The sequence below is a fragment of the Pseudochaenichthys georgianus genome, chromosome 7, assembly GCF_902827115.2.
Source record: "Pseudochaenichthys georgianus chromosome 7, fPseGeo1.2, whole genome shotgun sequence".
In the NCBI taxonomy this organism is placed as follows: Eukaryota; Metazoa; Chordata; class Actinopteri; order Perciformes; family Channichthyidae; genus Pseudochaenichthys; species Pseudochaenichthys georgianus.
The window spans coordinates 30,749,789-30,763,468 of NC_047509.1; the positions used below are offsets into that span (position 1 = coordinate 30,749,789).

The window sequence follows — 13,680 nt, forward strand, 5'->3', positions numbered from 1 at the left end:
GGCCAGTGGGGTGGTGTTCCTCACTATTCATATATTCAGTTGGAAGTCTTTGCTGCTTGCATCCATGAACGTTTCCTGCAGCTCCCTAGGCGAGTGCACACTGAGGTGAGCCCGGATTGTGATGGTTACAGTGCAGCAGTGAGCTGTTGCAGAGCGGGGCAGGTAAGTGCACGTCTGCAGTATGTCGGATGAGGGGTTGTTAAAAGACTGTACCCGGCTGTTCTCCTTTTCAAGGGACGCTTTAGCCTAAGAACACCTGACAGAGCCTCAGGTAGTTAAAGGAGGTGTGTGTGTGTGTGTGTGTGTGTGTGTGTGTGTGTGTGTGTGTGTGTGTGTGTGTGTGTGTGTGTGTGTGTGTGTGTGTGTGTGTGTGTGTGTGTGTGTGTGTGTGTGTGTGTGTGTGTGTGTGTGTGTGTGTGTGTGTGTGTGTGTGTGTGTGTGTGTGTGTGTGTGTGTGTGTGTGTGTGTGTGTGTGTGTGTGTGTGTGTGTGTGTGTGTGTGTGTGTGTGTGTGTGTGTGTGTGTGTGTGTGTGTGTGTGTGCCAATAGCCAGTGGTTTTCTTTTTCTTCTATGGTTAACTCACGTGGAGCCTACAACTGAGCGTTTACACCACTTACACAACGAGGGTTAAGCAACAGCGCATTTATGACCTACAGCAGGCGGGTGCTTCTTCCCGGCCAGTTGTGACACATTTCTGTAACCCATTACCACCTAGACCTAAAATGGTTATTTGATTAACTGAGAAGAGAGAAGAAAATATTTTGATAATCATCTTTTCATACATTTTTCAAGCAGAAAAAGTGAAACAATTCTAATATTCCCTTATCTTGGCACCTACAGTCTTACATATCATTTTAAACTATTGCAATTGGACTCTTGATGTAAAGCACAACACCTGGGGACTGTGCGGCTCTGTGAAGTTGATTTGTGACTATATTCCGTTGACGCTTTATGAACAAAACAAATGACGATTAATAAATAGTCAACAGTTAATAAATAATAAAAGTAATGTGTGGTTGCAGCCCTTCCAGCTTCCAGACTTTTTTCTGGACATCTTCCAAACTCCATCAGGGCTGAGGTGACGGCTGTCCTTTCTGCCTGCCGTCCCGATGACTCGGTGTATTGTCCTGCCAGTTGACTGCTGCTGTTTGTACTGAGAGTCTGTAGGTACATATTTTGGCTGCAAATAGACAGCTGTGGGTGTTTTCTTGGATTATCTGATTTACTATGGTATGTCTGGACTGGAACGCACCACCTGCACTTTGGGCGGACGTGTAGCAGCATAAATCAGGACCTTGAACTGTTTTACTACACTTTATTATAGGCTGGAGATCCCCTGTGCGATGGCTGGCTTCTGATAACAGTTTCTCTGAAAAATCTTAACACTGAGGGAAGAAAGAAGATTTATGATTGTGATTTAGCTGAGTTAATGTCCTGCGAGTATATTCTTGTACATTTAGTTTCTCTCTGCATGTTACATTACATTACATGTTGCTTGTTAGACGCTTTTCTCCAAAGCGTCTACTCAATACTCTGGGCAATCCCCACAGGAGCAATTTGGGGTGAAGTGTCTTGCCCAGGGACACAACGACATGCTGACTGCAGTGGGGTTTGAACCTGTGACCCCCTGATCTGAACACCAACACACTATTCCATTGCGCCACACGCCTCCCTGCTTGTCTGCTCATATCACACACAGGGTTATAACTCACCACATGGCCCATCCCTCATCCTCCTTCCTCCCTCCCCCATATGTCTGGAGAGCACCTGCCCCATCACCTGCCTCCCAGACAGCCGCTGTCTACGTATGCATATGGTGTGTGGAAGCGTCCCAGGAAGCCACAACTTACCCTTTTCTCAAAGCCCCCAGGAAGTGAGCCGAAACTTTAGTTGGCCAAACTGTGATATTACAACTTCCATGCCAGTCATTGAATTACTTTTTACCATTGACTTAGCTAGCTACCCAATACTAACTCTTGAATAGCCATAATATAAACCATTGTGTCCTTAAAGTCATAAAAAGTGCTGCAAGCCGAATCCAGTGGAGGCGGGGCTTAAAGAGGATACATTATGCTCTATAATGTATTGTAATGTCAGTCTGCTCTGATTGGTTAGCTGGCCGGCTCTGTTGTGATTGGTCAACCACATAGAGATGTCCCGCCCCTTAGCCAATCACATGCAAAGCGCTAACCAATAGAAGCACGAGTGCTACATAGTGTTGTTACTATGTCACAGAAGTAAACAAAGGAGTCTAATGTGGGCATTTCAGGAGTGTTGGAGAGAACTGTTGGATTTCAGCCTCTGCAGACCATTTACATGCACACATACCTATATTACACACCCACAAAGGGAACACCCCAAAAAGCATAATAGGCCATGCAGATGCGCATGCTCTCTGAGTCCAGAACCCAGATCATACTGACATTCTTGTCCTCAAGTCAGGCCATTGTTGGCTTCCTGTGTCACTGAGCAATGTTCATAGGAGGCCACACCTCCAATGCTGTATCCATTTCTCTTTGTACATCCAGGCTCTTTTCCCACAACCTATAATGCAAATGGTACCTTTGCGTCTTACAGTGTTTGCACTTCACTTTTTTCTTTCCATCACTTGGCTAAAATCATTAGGCACCATTGAATAAAGAAACCTGCACTTTAAGCATCAGTGATACCAATTGTTCGAAGAGGGCCTGTCACTTTCCAAAACTTGCGTGCAAAATTGCAGCGTCCTTAATAGCCCATAATGGCAGCCCTTGCTACTTCACGTGCATAGTGGAGCTGCTTTGTTTGTCGCCTGCCTCGATTTAGTGGTCAATTTCAGAGGAATGAGCGTGCGAGTCATCCGGGGAATGTGGAATTGTATCTCTAAAGTTGGACGTGAACTTGTCTTGGCTATAAAAGAGACCACCTACTGAGTAAAACCCTGTGCATTCACCTACTAATAATACCGCAATGTGGCTGCTTTGATTTCTTTAAGATAAGTTGATTTTCTAAGACAAACAAAGAGCTCTACCCCACGTTTAAGGCAGCAGTGCACAGGCTCTGTCACTTATTGGTTAATCTGCGTGTCAGAGAATACTTGGCCCATGCATGAAGGTTGAAACAGCCGAAACTGGAGCCCAGAGGCGATGTGTGCCGAGCACGGCCCCGGCTGAGTATCTGCACACCTGTCCATCACTGCAGCCGCAGGCTATTGTGACTTGGCCAATAAGACGCTGTGTGTGTTTCACATTAGTACTCATGCGAGATTATAATTTTCTGGACCAGAAGGCGCTTTTTTGCTTTAAAAAATGTGGGTTTTCTTTGCCTCTTGCTGTTCTGGAAACAAAAGCAACTTTGTTTTCAGTCGTTTAGCTTTCTTTTAATTCGTGGAGTTAATCTTGCTGCTGCTGCTGCTCAGAGTTTGTTTTGAACAGTTGTTTAGCTTTGGCTCTGAACTAAAGTGGAATCATTTCTGGATCGTCAGTTGTTCAGCTGTGTTCCACTTTTAGAAGATCACGTTTCAAAACAACGAGCAGCCCAGTCAGTGGACGGCTTGTCTGTACCTGTCCACATAAGAAAAGCAAGAAGTAGGGTGCAGGAGAAGGAGGGTGAGGGGTGAGGAGGACCTGCTGGTGCACAGCTGGGGGAGAAGTGGAGCAGAGGGCTATAAACACGGAGAGGAAGGGAGCGCGAGTAAACACAGGAGCAGCTGAAGGTATCAGCGATGTGTTGTAAAGTGGGTCAGCCCCTCGAGAGCCCAGTGGTGAAGGATCGCATTGGAATCAAAGTGCTTGATTGACAGTTTGAGTACAGCCAACCAACACGTCTTCTTTTTTAATGAATTTCAACCAGAAATGTAAAAACCTGGAAGGAAACTACAGCAGAGACGTGAACGGCACTCCTTTTTGTATGTTAATCACTACGAATTGCTTCATCAGCAGAACAATAATTGCGGGTAAGTTTGAGAATGGATTAAAGGATGAGGCTCGACACTTTTGATTTATGACCGACTCAAGCTGTTAAAGGAGGAGGTTGGGGATATTATATGTTTCCTTAAGTCCCACAAAATCAACAATGCATAAGACCGTCCCTTAATACTTGCTTCATCCCTACTCTGTCTTCGGCTCTCAGCTCCAAGTCCATTGGTTCCTACTAACAACATAAAAGCATCACAAGATAAACTGCTGTTGTTTTTTATACATATTTAATTTTTCTAGTACTACTTTTGGCTGCGGAGTAATACACACGATGTGCTCTTTGGAGTATGCACAGCAGCAGGATGTTGTATGGAGGATTGACTGAAAATAATGTACAGTGTGTTGTCATGGTAATGAAGGGACATGTCTCCACTGCACCAGTGTGTGCATTGATGTGAAGCGTTTTGGACAACAATGGAGCTCTATGCCACAGGCGACTGGGTTTTCATGGGAAGGGTTTAGCACAAAAGAAATATAGAAAATCACCATTCTCACCCTATAAATCTTGATGTGGTTTTTAAACCTAAATTGCCAAAAAAGTTGCTATTTGCTCAGGAACTGCTTCTTAAAAAACACATCACCCTGGGCTCCGTAATTAAAAAAACAAAAATACACCGACTAAATTACAGCAAACCTAACCCTTACTTGCGGGACTTAAAGTGTAAGTATGCCGTCCTTTGATACACTTTATACTAGCTGTTCACATAACATCCATGAGATATACATTATTTGCGAAATTGTTGATTACAGCTGTATGAAATATAAAATGGTAGTTGAGTTATTTGTAACAATACATTTTTGATGATGGATTGACTTTCATATGTCCTGGTAACCTGAGAAAACATCCTAGATCAGCACTCCTTTTCTTCGAGTGTCATGGCACACAGATAAATATCACCTCTCACAGGGTACTGATTATGAGATTTTCTGGATTTACAGCGCGTTGGATCCTTGGCCCTCCATCCACTCGGTAGCTTTTGCGACTTATGACAAAGCACCATAATTACACAAGGTTATTTCCATAAGTTTGTCAATAGTTCCTTTGTGTCTTTACTATCCCGGCTGTGAGTCCTATCTGCAGTTGTTATGGTGGCAGAGGGGAACGGGGGAGGGGAGGTTAAAGGTCCAAAAGTCTTGACGTTTACGTGTGACATGGTCGCCATTTTCTCAGGCTTTTAAATGAGAGTTTGCTGTTTGTCCGTTTTAAGTAAGAGGGAATCCCAGCGGGTGAGGAGGTCAGGGAAGGCCTCTCCACGTCTTGTCGCTTTCAATCAAAAACAGATTGCAGACACACAGTCATCTGGGCCTTGTGAGTGTCAGAGTTGTGTGTGATTGCAGGGCAGGTTGTCAGTGTTCGTCTTCGTTGTGTCTCCGAAGCTCGCGGATTAGGTTGCCCTGAGGCTGCAGAGGAGGATTAGGAGGGTCCGCACCGCGTGTAAACATTTGGGTAACCTCCACCCGCCTCCCGAATAGCCTCTGGGGTGCTCACCTGTCTCAGTGGCTGGAGGAGAGAAGAGGAACGGATACCAACAAACTCCCTGACCTGCATTTACTCAATCGTTCTTACACCGTTCAGCCGTCTGATTCCCAACATGTAGCTTAATGCTTCACCTTGACATCTGGAGCGCTTTCGCTGATTGGAATCCGAGTCTCGCTGCTGAGCTTATTGTGATTGAGATATTTAGATGAAGCCCATTAAAATACCAAGAAGACACTTGTTGGCTTCCCATCCAGTTGTGTCAGGTGTTCATTTGAAATGCTGCATAAAGAAAATAGGTTATCAAGTTTTGTGGGTCAGCTGGTTGGAGTAGAAATCCCTTTGAAACTGCTGATCATAATGGGAGACTTATGGGAGATACTGTATGTGTAGCTGTCTAACACAAAACCACATCATTCATTAACAAGATGCCTGGCAACCTCAAACACATATTTAGCATAGTGTCTGAACTTTGTCAACAAGTTCCTAGTTGCCCCTTGATTGTTTTTATGTCTACACATCATCATTTGCATCAGAACACCTGGATTGGAAGCAGCACAAGAATGCAAAAATACTTTTTAAAGAGCATTTTTAGAGGCTACACATCAGTGGTGGAAAGTAATTGTGTACAATTGCTTAAGTAATTTAGTGAAATAATCTAATGTATGCTACTTTATACTTCTATTCCACTATATCTAAGCAGGAACATGCATTTTACACTACTACATTTTTCAAACTGCTTGAGTTACTTCCTATTCTTAATACAAAATACAATACAAAATTCCTTACACATCATTATGTGTTATACAGATTAAACTAATCAGCAGCCACACATTAATGCATCAACAATTATAATCCAATAACATAATATATATTTTTTTAAATGGGCCATTCTATAATGAGTGCTATAACTTTAGTACGTCGACTTCTAAACATTTCTAACATTTTGAAAGCAGGGTTTTTCTTTGTAACAGTAGCTTACCCTGTGCTATTGCTACTTGTATTCAAATACCTGAATACATGTTCCACGACTGCTTCACAGCCTGCTGCATCATTCAGTAAAGACAAGATAATTATGGCACAAAAATGTCAAACACAAACATTTGTTTAAAAAAAGTTCTTTTAGTTGGCAATGTTCGAATAGAAAATGTCACAAAAACACGGAGAGCTGTGGCGTGGTTTTCCCACAAGTGATGCTGAATGCTGTCATGTCTTGTCTCCGCAGACAATGCCAGGCTCTTTAGTCTGCTGCCTGGCAATTAGTGGTCCGATGTGACCGAGTTAAACTGCGAGCTCACAAACACACATGAGCTGCTCACACCACACTGTCAGGACACTCCAGTCTGTCTGACCAAACACACTGCGCCCATGGAGGGAAGCTCTGAGCGGGGGAAGGGGACGCAAGCTATGATTTACACAACTTTCCTTTTTGCTTGGATATCCAGATTTTAGTCACACAAACCTCAACACAGCAAACAACTACACATCATGTTTTTGACCTCACATCTGTGGCCAGTAGTTACTACAACCATTTGCTATCGTTGCTATTTGTTTGATTTGACTTATGTTGGCCCCTGCTTTTTAATCTTGAATAAAACGCTCTGATTTGCTTGGTTACTCATTCACTCACTGTTCAAACTACTGAGAAACAACTGGCATCAGAGTGCACAAATATGTGTTGCCCCACTTCCGTGTTTGCGCCGCCGGGAAAGGTAAGTAGGGAGGTTAAAAAGGTTGTCAAGATGAAAACAGGTTTGAATTTTTGGGTGCCATATAACAGAATACAGGACTTTTAACAACGTTTCTGTGGTGGCAAACTAAGATTTAATCTCACAAGCTTAGTTTTGTTCTGTTAAACATCCACTATGTTCAGATCTAAATCTTACTTCATGAACAGTTAGTGCCAATCTTTGACTTCTTGAGGGAGGAGACATACACATGTAAACTCGGTTTGGCAGAATTAAACCATAAGGCTATTGATATTCTGTTCATGTTGTAATGAATTTCTACATCTTAAAAAAACGTTCTGAATTGAATGATTTCGTCAAAAAGTTAGGCACTGTGATCTATAAAGGTGAAACCTTAGTGTGGAGATCTTCGCCAAGTTTCTGTCTCTTCCCTTCTACAAAGAAGTTGAATCTTGTTTAATTAACCCATTGGTGGCAAAGAGAACAAAAACGAAACTCACATCGTGCCTAATCATGCCTTGATACAGTGTGCAGATTCTTCGTTTCAAAATGAGACCAAACGGCTTCAGATAACCACAACCTAATAATTTGCAAAGTGTGCATATTGTAGTTCAAACTCGTCTTGGAAAGGTTCCTGTTGATGGTTCAACAATATATTCATGTCTAACCAAAGAAAATACCTAACAAAGTAGATTGCCTGTTCAGGCTAAAACATCTCATCAGATATTTGTTGAGTTATTTATTAACGGTAAAACCCACAATGACACACACCTCTAATAAACCCGGCACAGATATATTAGGATCATTTAGCCTTCTGAAACCTTTCAAACTACTTCCCTTTCATGCATCGAGGTCACTGCAGTGGACAGCTATTCAAAAGGTGTTTTCTTGTATATGCATTGTTTTTTTTTGCATAGTTGCACCGTCAGCCACTACATAGGACCCTATTGCATCATCCCACACACTGCCACTCAGTGCCAAGTCAGTGTAAGTGCATGAGGCATGTCTCTAAACCAAGATGGACGACAGAAAGCCACATGGACCAAGTCGCCCATCTATATCCTGCCAATCCTTTCATGGAAAGCGTCCCCTGCAGGTATAAAAAAGGTGGTGACATCAAGTAACAACTAAGGAATCATATCATTCATAAATTATCAAAGTATTGATGTTATGTTTGCAGGAAATCGTGATTAACCACCTGTCCACTACAGTGGACTTCATGCATCACTGGCTATATTTCAACTACAATTCATACTGGTACTGCTGCTGTTGTTCCCAGGGCCGTCCCTCCCTACAGGCAGATCATGCAGACTGTGTGGGGCCTCACCTTGTGGAGGGGGCCACACCTTGCAGAGGGGGGCCTCATCTGAGGCGCACCCATGCGCTTATGTGGCGCAATTAGGGTGGCACTGCACGGTTTCGCCGCTGCGAGGCTCCACTAGCACTCATCAAATAACTGTGCGTGGGGCCTCAAATTGGCCCCTGGCCCTGGTTATTCTTGAAAATACTTCATCTGCAATATCTATTTGGGCCGTAAATCAATATACTTATGTTATTATAATGTAATTTTAAGTTTGCACATCTTTATTTATCATTTTTTCAAAATGTACATCTCTTCAGTTCAAACCCTGAACGCATACTGTCCACCTGAGTGGACATATAAAAATCTCTTTGAAAAAACTAGATAAAAAAAAAAAAAAAGTTCATGCACCAAGAGCAATAATAACACCTGACTGAAAATCCTGACTGAGGCTTTCATAATTCATGCATGAAAGGGTTAATAAAGCAGTGTTACCTACAAAGTAAACGGTGTAGAAATGTTTTTCTTCACCTCAATGAACCACAAACAGTGAATCCATGTTGAACACTCTCCTCTCGCCCCCGGCAAACAGCAAACTTAATCTAATTATGCGATTACACAACATTTGGCTCTTTCATGAAGCTGAATCAGCACCCCATATATGCTCAAATGTGTCTGATACACTCCTTTGAAGGATTATTCTGAGACCCTCAGGATGAAATATATCGCAATTAAAAATGCTCCTAGTACGGCTGCTGGCATTAAAGGCATACCACGGTGCCATTCATTAAGTGCTGTATGCAGACATGGCGTCTTAGAGCAGCCTAGTGAAATTACAGGGGGGAAACTGGCAGCAAAGTCCATAACAGTCACAAATAACACCCTGCTGTGACAAGGGAAATTACATGTCTTTGGAATTGAAATGTTAATAGCGCGGGATAATTGTATCGGCGTGAGGAATGTGCAGTGCAAGTAATCGGATGCTTTCATGTTTTGATAAATGTGGTGGTGAGGTTTATTGTCAGTTTTTGGGATCTTTGAAATTTCTTGATGAAATGAGCAGATAGCTAATTTTCTACAATTGATTTATGATGACTTGGCTGTTGATGGAGGATTATGTGAACATTGGTTCATTAGGATAGCATTGAAAGACAAGGTAATCATGGAAACTAATATATGTTTTTTGCAAAACACGACACTGCAGACAAGGATATAAATGGTATTTAATCTGATAGGAGAGACTGCAGATGTAAAGTTTGGTTAACATTTTACATCTCCAGCTGGATTACTGTATAATATACTATAGCCAGTAATCACATCCAGACACCATTAATACACTTGTGTCAGTATGCAGCAGGGGTCTGCATGTGTTTATATGGCTCAGTAGCTGCACTATATGAGTGGATCAGTATAAGCAGTTCCCACACCCTCTCAGGTGTCCTGTGCTCGGGACAGGTACACACAGAAAGGCTGCCTTTGTCTGCATCAGGGAACAGGTAACCATTTGTGCCTGCACTCTAGTGTGTGTGTGTGTGTGTGTGTGTGTGTGTGTGTGTGTGTGTGTGTGTGTGTGTGTGTGTGTGTGTGTGTGTGTGTGTGTGTGTGTGTGTGTGTGTGTGTGTGTGTGTGTGTGTGTGTGTGTGTGTGTGTGTGTGTGTGTGTGTGTGTGTGTGTGTGTGTGTGTGTGTGTGTGTGTGTGTGTGTGTGTGTGTGTGTGTGTGTGTGTGTGTGTGTGTGTGTGTGTGTGTGTGTGTGTGTGTGTGTGTGTGTGTGTGTGTGTGTGTGTGTGTGTGGATGCAAACGTATGTGTGAGAGAGATAGGATTGACTGCCGTTGCCACAGGAGCAGGTGTGGCTTTTCAACAGCCTCATATTCACAGCATACAGCCCAAATGCGCTCGATAAAGAAAAGAAAGGTAAACTATTATTTCAAGTCTGTGAATCTCCAATCTTGATAAACAAAGTTATACTGCCAAGAAAAACCTTGAAGTATGCCGTCATAAGAGATGCTTCCATGTTCATGTAAAGTACAGGTGTACACTTTAATTTGATACTACTTACTGTGATGTAAAATATACGGATATCATAAAGATTTACAATGTGTCAGGATGAGTAGAGTTAAACACTAGTTACAAAAGAAACTCTGGAGGGTATATTTCTTTTAGAATTATCCGTGACAAAGAGCCTGCAGTCTCTTGTTGTAGTACAGATAGAGGGTTACAAATTAACATTCACCCAGTGTGACATTCTCTTGCCCCACATTGCACTTTACAGTTACAGTACAAATTGGTCGTATTGTCCCAAAATGCAACACACACAAATAATGGTAGAGTTGCTCACGGAGAAGAAAAACAGAGAGTGTTACTACTGCTTTTAGCAACAGCTTACAAATAAAGAAATTATTTTTGTTTACTATTTGTGAAGATTCAAATTTGGACACGGACTAGATGTTTAAAGTGCTCAGAAATGTGGGAATGTGAACATCTACTGCAAGTCACATCAACAACTTGTGATATGACAAAAACTCCCTAACAGCTGCTGAGTGTAATGTGTAATCGAATGATGTTCACAAGGTCAAGAATGAACTGCTGTGCTGTCTGGCATGGGGGCAAACATAGCTACCTTTTCTAAGCTAATGTATTACAAAGCAACAGATTTACGATATATGACCTAAGAGACCTTAAGCTAGCTTTAGCTTTAAGCTTTATACTTTTTGTTTTTCAAACAACTTTCTGGAGGGACTACAAATGACCTCTTCTACATAAAAGGGGGAGTGGCTAAATGACAGCTGTGTGCCTTTGTGTTTGAGTGTTTTGTCTGTACCAAATGTAAAAAAACAGATACACAGTTAAAACCTGACATTCAGACCGGATATCAACTTAAAAAAAAGCTATTGAGGCTAATTCATAGGCTAAATGCTACAATTGATAGCTTACTGCTCCTGGAAAACACAATGGTTGAGGAAGACTCGGGCCTGCAAAACATAGAAGTTGTTTGACATATAAATTAACAATATTATCAACTAAAACCTTTTTTGTGAAGTGTCGCTTTTTACTGCACTTGAAGTATTTCAACTTAACTAGAAGTTAAGGATTATCTTTTCAGGAAGCAGTTGTGTGTGTGTGTGTGTGTGTGTGTGTGTGTGTGTGTGTGTGTGTGTGTGTGTGTGTGTGTGTGTGTGTGTGTGTGTGTGTGTGTGTGTGTGTGTGTGTGTGTGTGTGTGTGTGTGTGTGTGTGTGTGTGTGTGTGTGTGTGTGTGTGTGTGTGTGTGTGTGTGTGTGTGTGTGTGTGTGTGTGTGTGTGTGTGTGTGTGTGTGAGAGCGCGTATCTAGGTGTTAAGTACAGGGTCTGAATGCTATATGTAGAGAAGTCTTTAATTAGAGCAGGAAGAAACAGACAAAGAGACACTAGACTTAAGTGTGTGTGTGTGTGTGTGTGTGTGTGTGTGTGTGTGTGTGTGTGTGTGTGTGTGTGTGTGTGTGTGTGTGTGTGTGTGTGTGTGTGTGTGTGTGTGTGTGTGTGTGTGTGTGTGTGTGTGTGTGTGTGTGTGTGTGTGTGTGTGTGTGTGTGTGTGTGTGTGTGTGTGTGTGTGTGTGTGTGTGTGTGTGTGTGTGTGACTGGGCAACTTCCTGTACGCTCCGGTAGTTTGATGGTCCACCTTTCTATTTCCAGTGTCTGCTCAGTTTATGTGTTTAAACTAGGGCTGTCAAACGATTAAAAATTGTAATCAGATTAATCACAGCTTACAAATGAATTAATCATGACTAATCACCATTCGAACTACGTCCAAAATATGCCATTTCTTTATGTATAGGCTATTGTTGTGGGAATGGAAAGATAAATGAAATAAGGCGGATATATCCATTTAACATACAGTATCTATGTTTATTATAACATTTGTCTGCGTGTCAAAATGAAAGACAACCCACACACCTATCAATCATCAAACCGTGGGGTCTTAATTCATTACGTGTTGATTTCTATCAACGGGGGAGTACTTCAGGAAAGTCGACAGGGGGGGCGGCAGCGGCTAGTGGAGTACTTCGTGACCACAGAGTGTGAACGTTGTGATCAGCTGTTTTAGCGCAGTTCTCCAGTGAAGGGGGGGAGTCTCCCTCCGCAGCCGGTTGGCGTAGTTTTGGCACAATTCCGTTCTCCAGACCGACGTTAACAGCAGCCCTGTCTGTGCACACGGAGACCGACTCTGTCGTCCGGTGATCTAACCGCCTTCTGGAAAAGCTTCACAAGTACGTCGGTACGCAAATGCGTTTTGTGACACAAGTGACGGTACGCATTTCAGATTACGCACATAACCTGCGTACCAGTTATGTGCACGCTTGTCTACAGCAAAAGTATTCTCCGTCGGGACTTCCTGCAACAACACCACGCCGTTATCTTGATTCTGATTGGCCAGAAGACATTATCAAAGATGTTCTATTGGGAAGACGATCACGTGACAAAAGTTTTCAAAACCGTTTCTGGTCTTCGGTATTTCCAGACAAGTGGCTACTGAAATCAATCTTACTAACTGCTGTCTGTGCAATTTACTCCGCGCGAGTTGGCAGACTTTATTTTGCTTACTTTAACATCATTTTTCATGGTGGGGCTAAGCCATTTCTTGGTATGGGTGTAGCCTACACCAGCCAAACCCTGGCGCTGCCACTGGTGGGATGTATGGGGCGGGCCATTCTGCACATGCGTTAAATGCGTTAAATATTTTAACGCAATTAATTAAAAAAATGAATTACCGCCGTTAACGCGATAATTTTGACAGCATTAGTTTAAACATCGTAAATGACGATGTATTAATCACAAAACGAACTGAAGCCAATAGAGGAAGTTATTCCTCCACCAACTCCTTCAGTTAAAAATCAACCGGCTGAGTGGTTTATTTAACGAACACAACACTACTAACTGTTAATTATAACTGAACTTAATGTGTAACAGCATCACTGAGCCAAGTTGCCAACAGTAACATGTGTCCAGTCCACCAAATGTGGTTAGTGTAAGAGGGTTTTGATGTTCAACCCTCCTTACCCATTTTGTCTATATGAACTTTGAATCTTCAAAACTGATGAAAGATGGCAATTAAAAACAATATTAAAATAGTAATCTCAGAAAGGTGTCTTCGATTTAGAGGCATTTACAAAATACATAGAGGTCATTAAAACCCAGTCTCCTCACCTACACAGCAGGTTTTAGTGACCAGGTCTTTCATTTATTCCAGGATTTGATACATTTTTGCCTCAACTACTTATAA

At 42.3% G+C, this 13,680-nt stretch overlaps 1 protein-coding gene across 4 annotated transcripts in view; it reads left to right on the plus strand.

Annotated features, from left to right (window-relative positions):
* Nucleotides 1–13,680, plus strand: part of arhgef19 (Rho guanine nucleotide exchange factor (GEF) 19) — a 30,505-nt gene that overhangs the window by 739 nt on the left and 16,086 nt on the right. The window contains exon 1 of one of the 4 annotated variants that reach the window (XM_034087657.2): nucleotides 115–162. The exons of 1 other annotated variant lie outside the window; for it this stretch is intronic. Coding sequence is in view for 1 of the 3 variants with exons in the window: in XM_034087654.2 (XP_033943545.1) it covers nucleotides 8,140–8,217 (78 nt within the window). In the remaining 2 variants the exon portion in view is untranslated. Of the gene's footprint in view, nucleotides 1–114; nucleotides 163–7,119; nucleotides 7,146–8,046; nucleotides 8,218–13,680 lie in introns of those variants that run through there. 2 more of the 4 variants (XM_034087656.2, XM_034087654.2) reach the window with 2 other exon arrangements.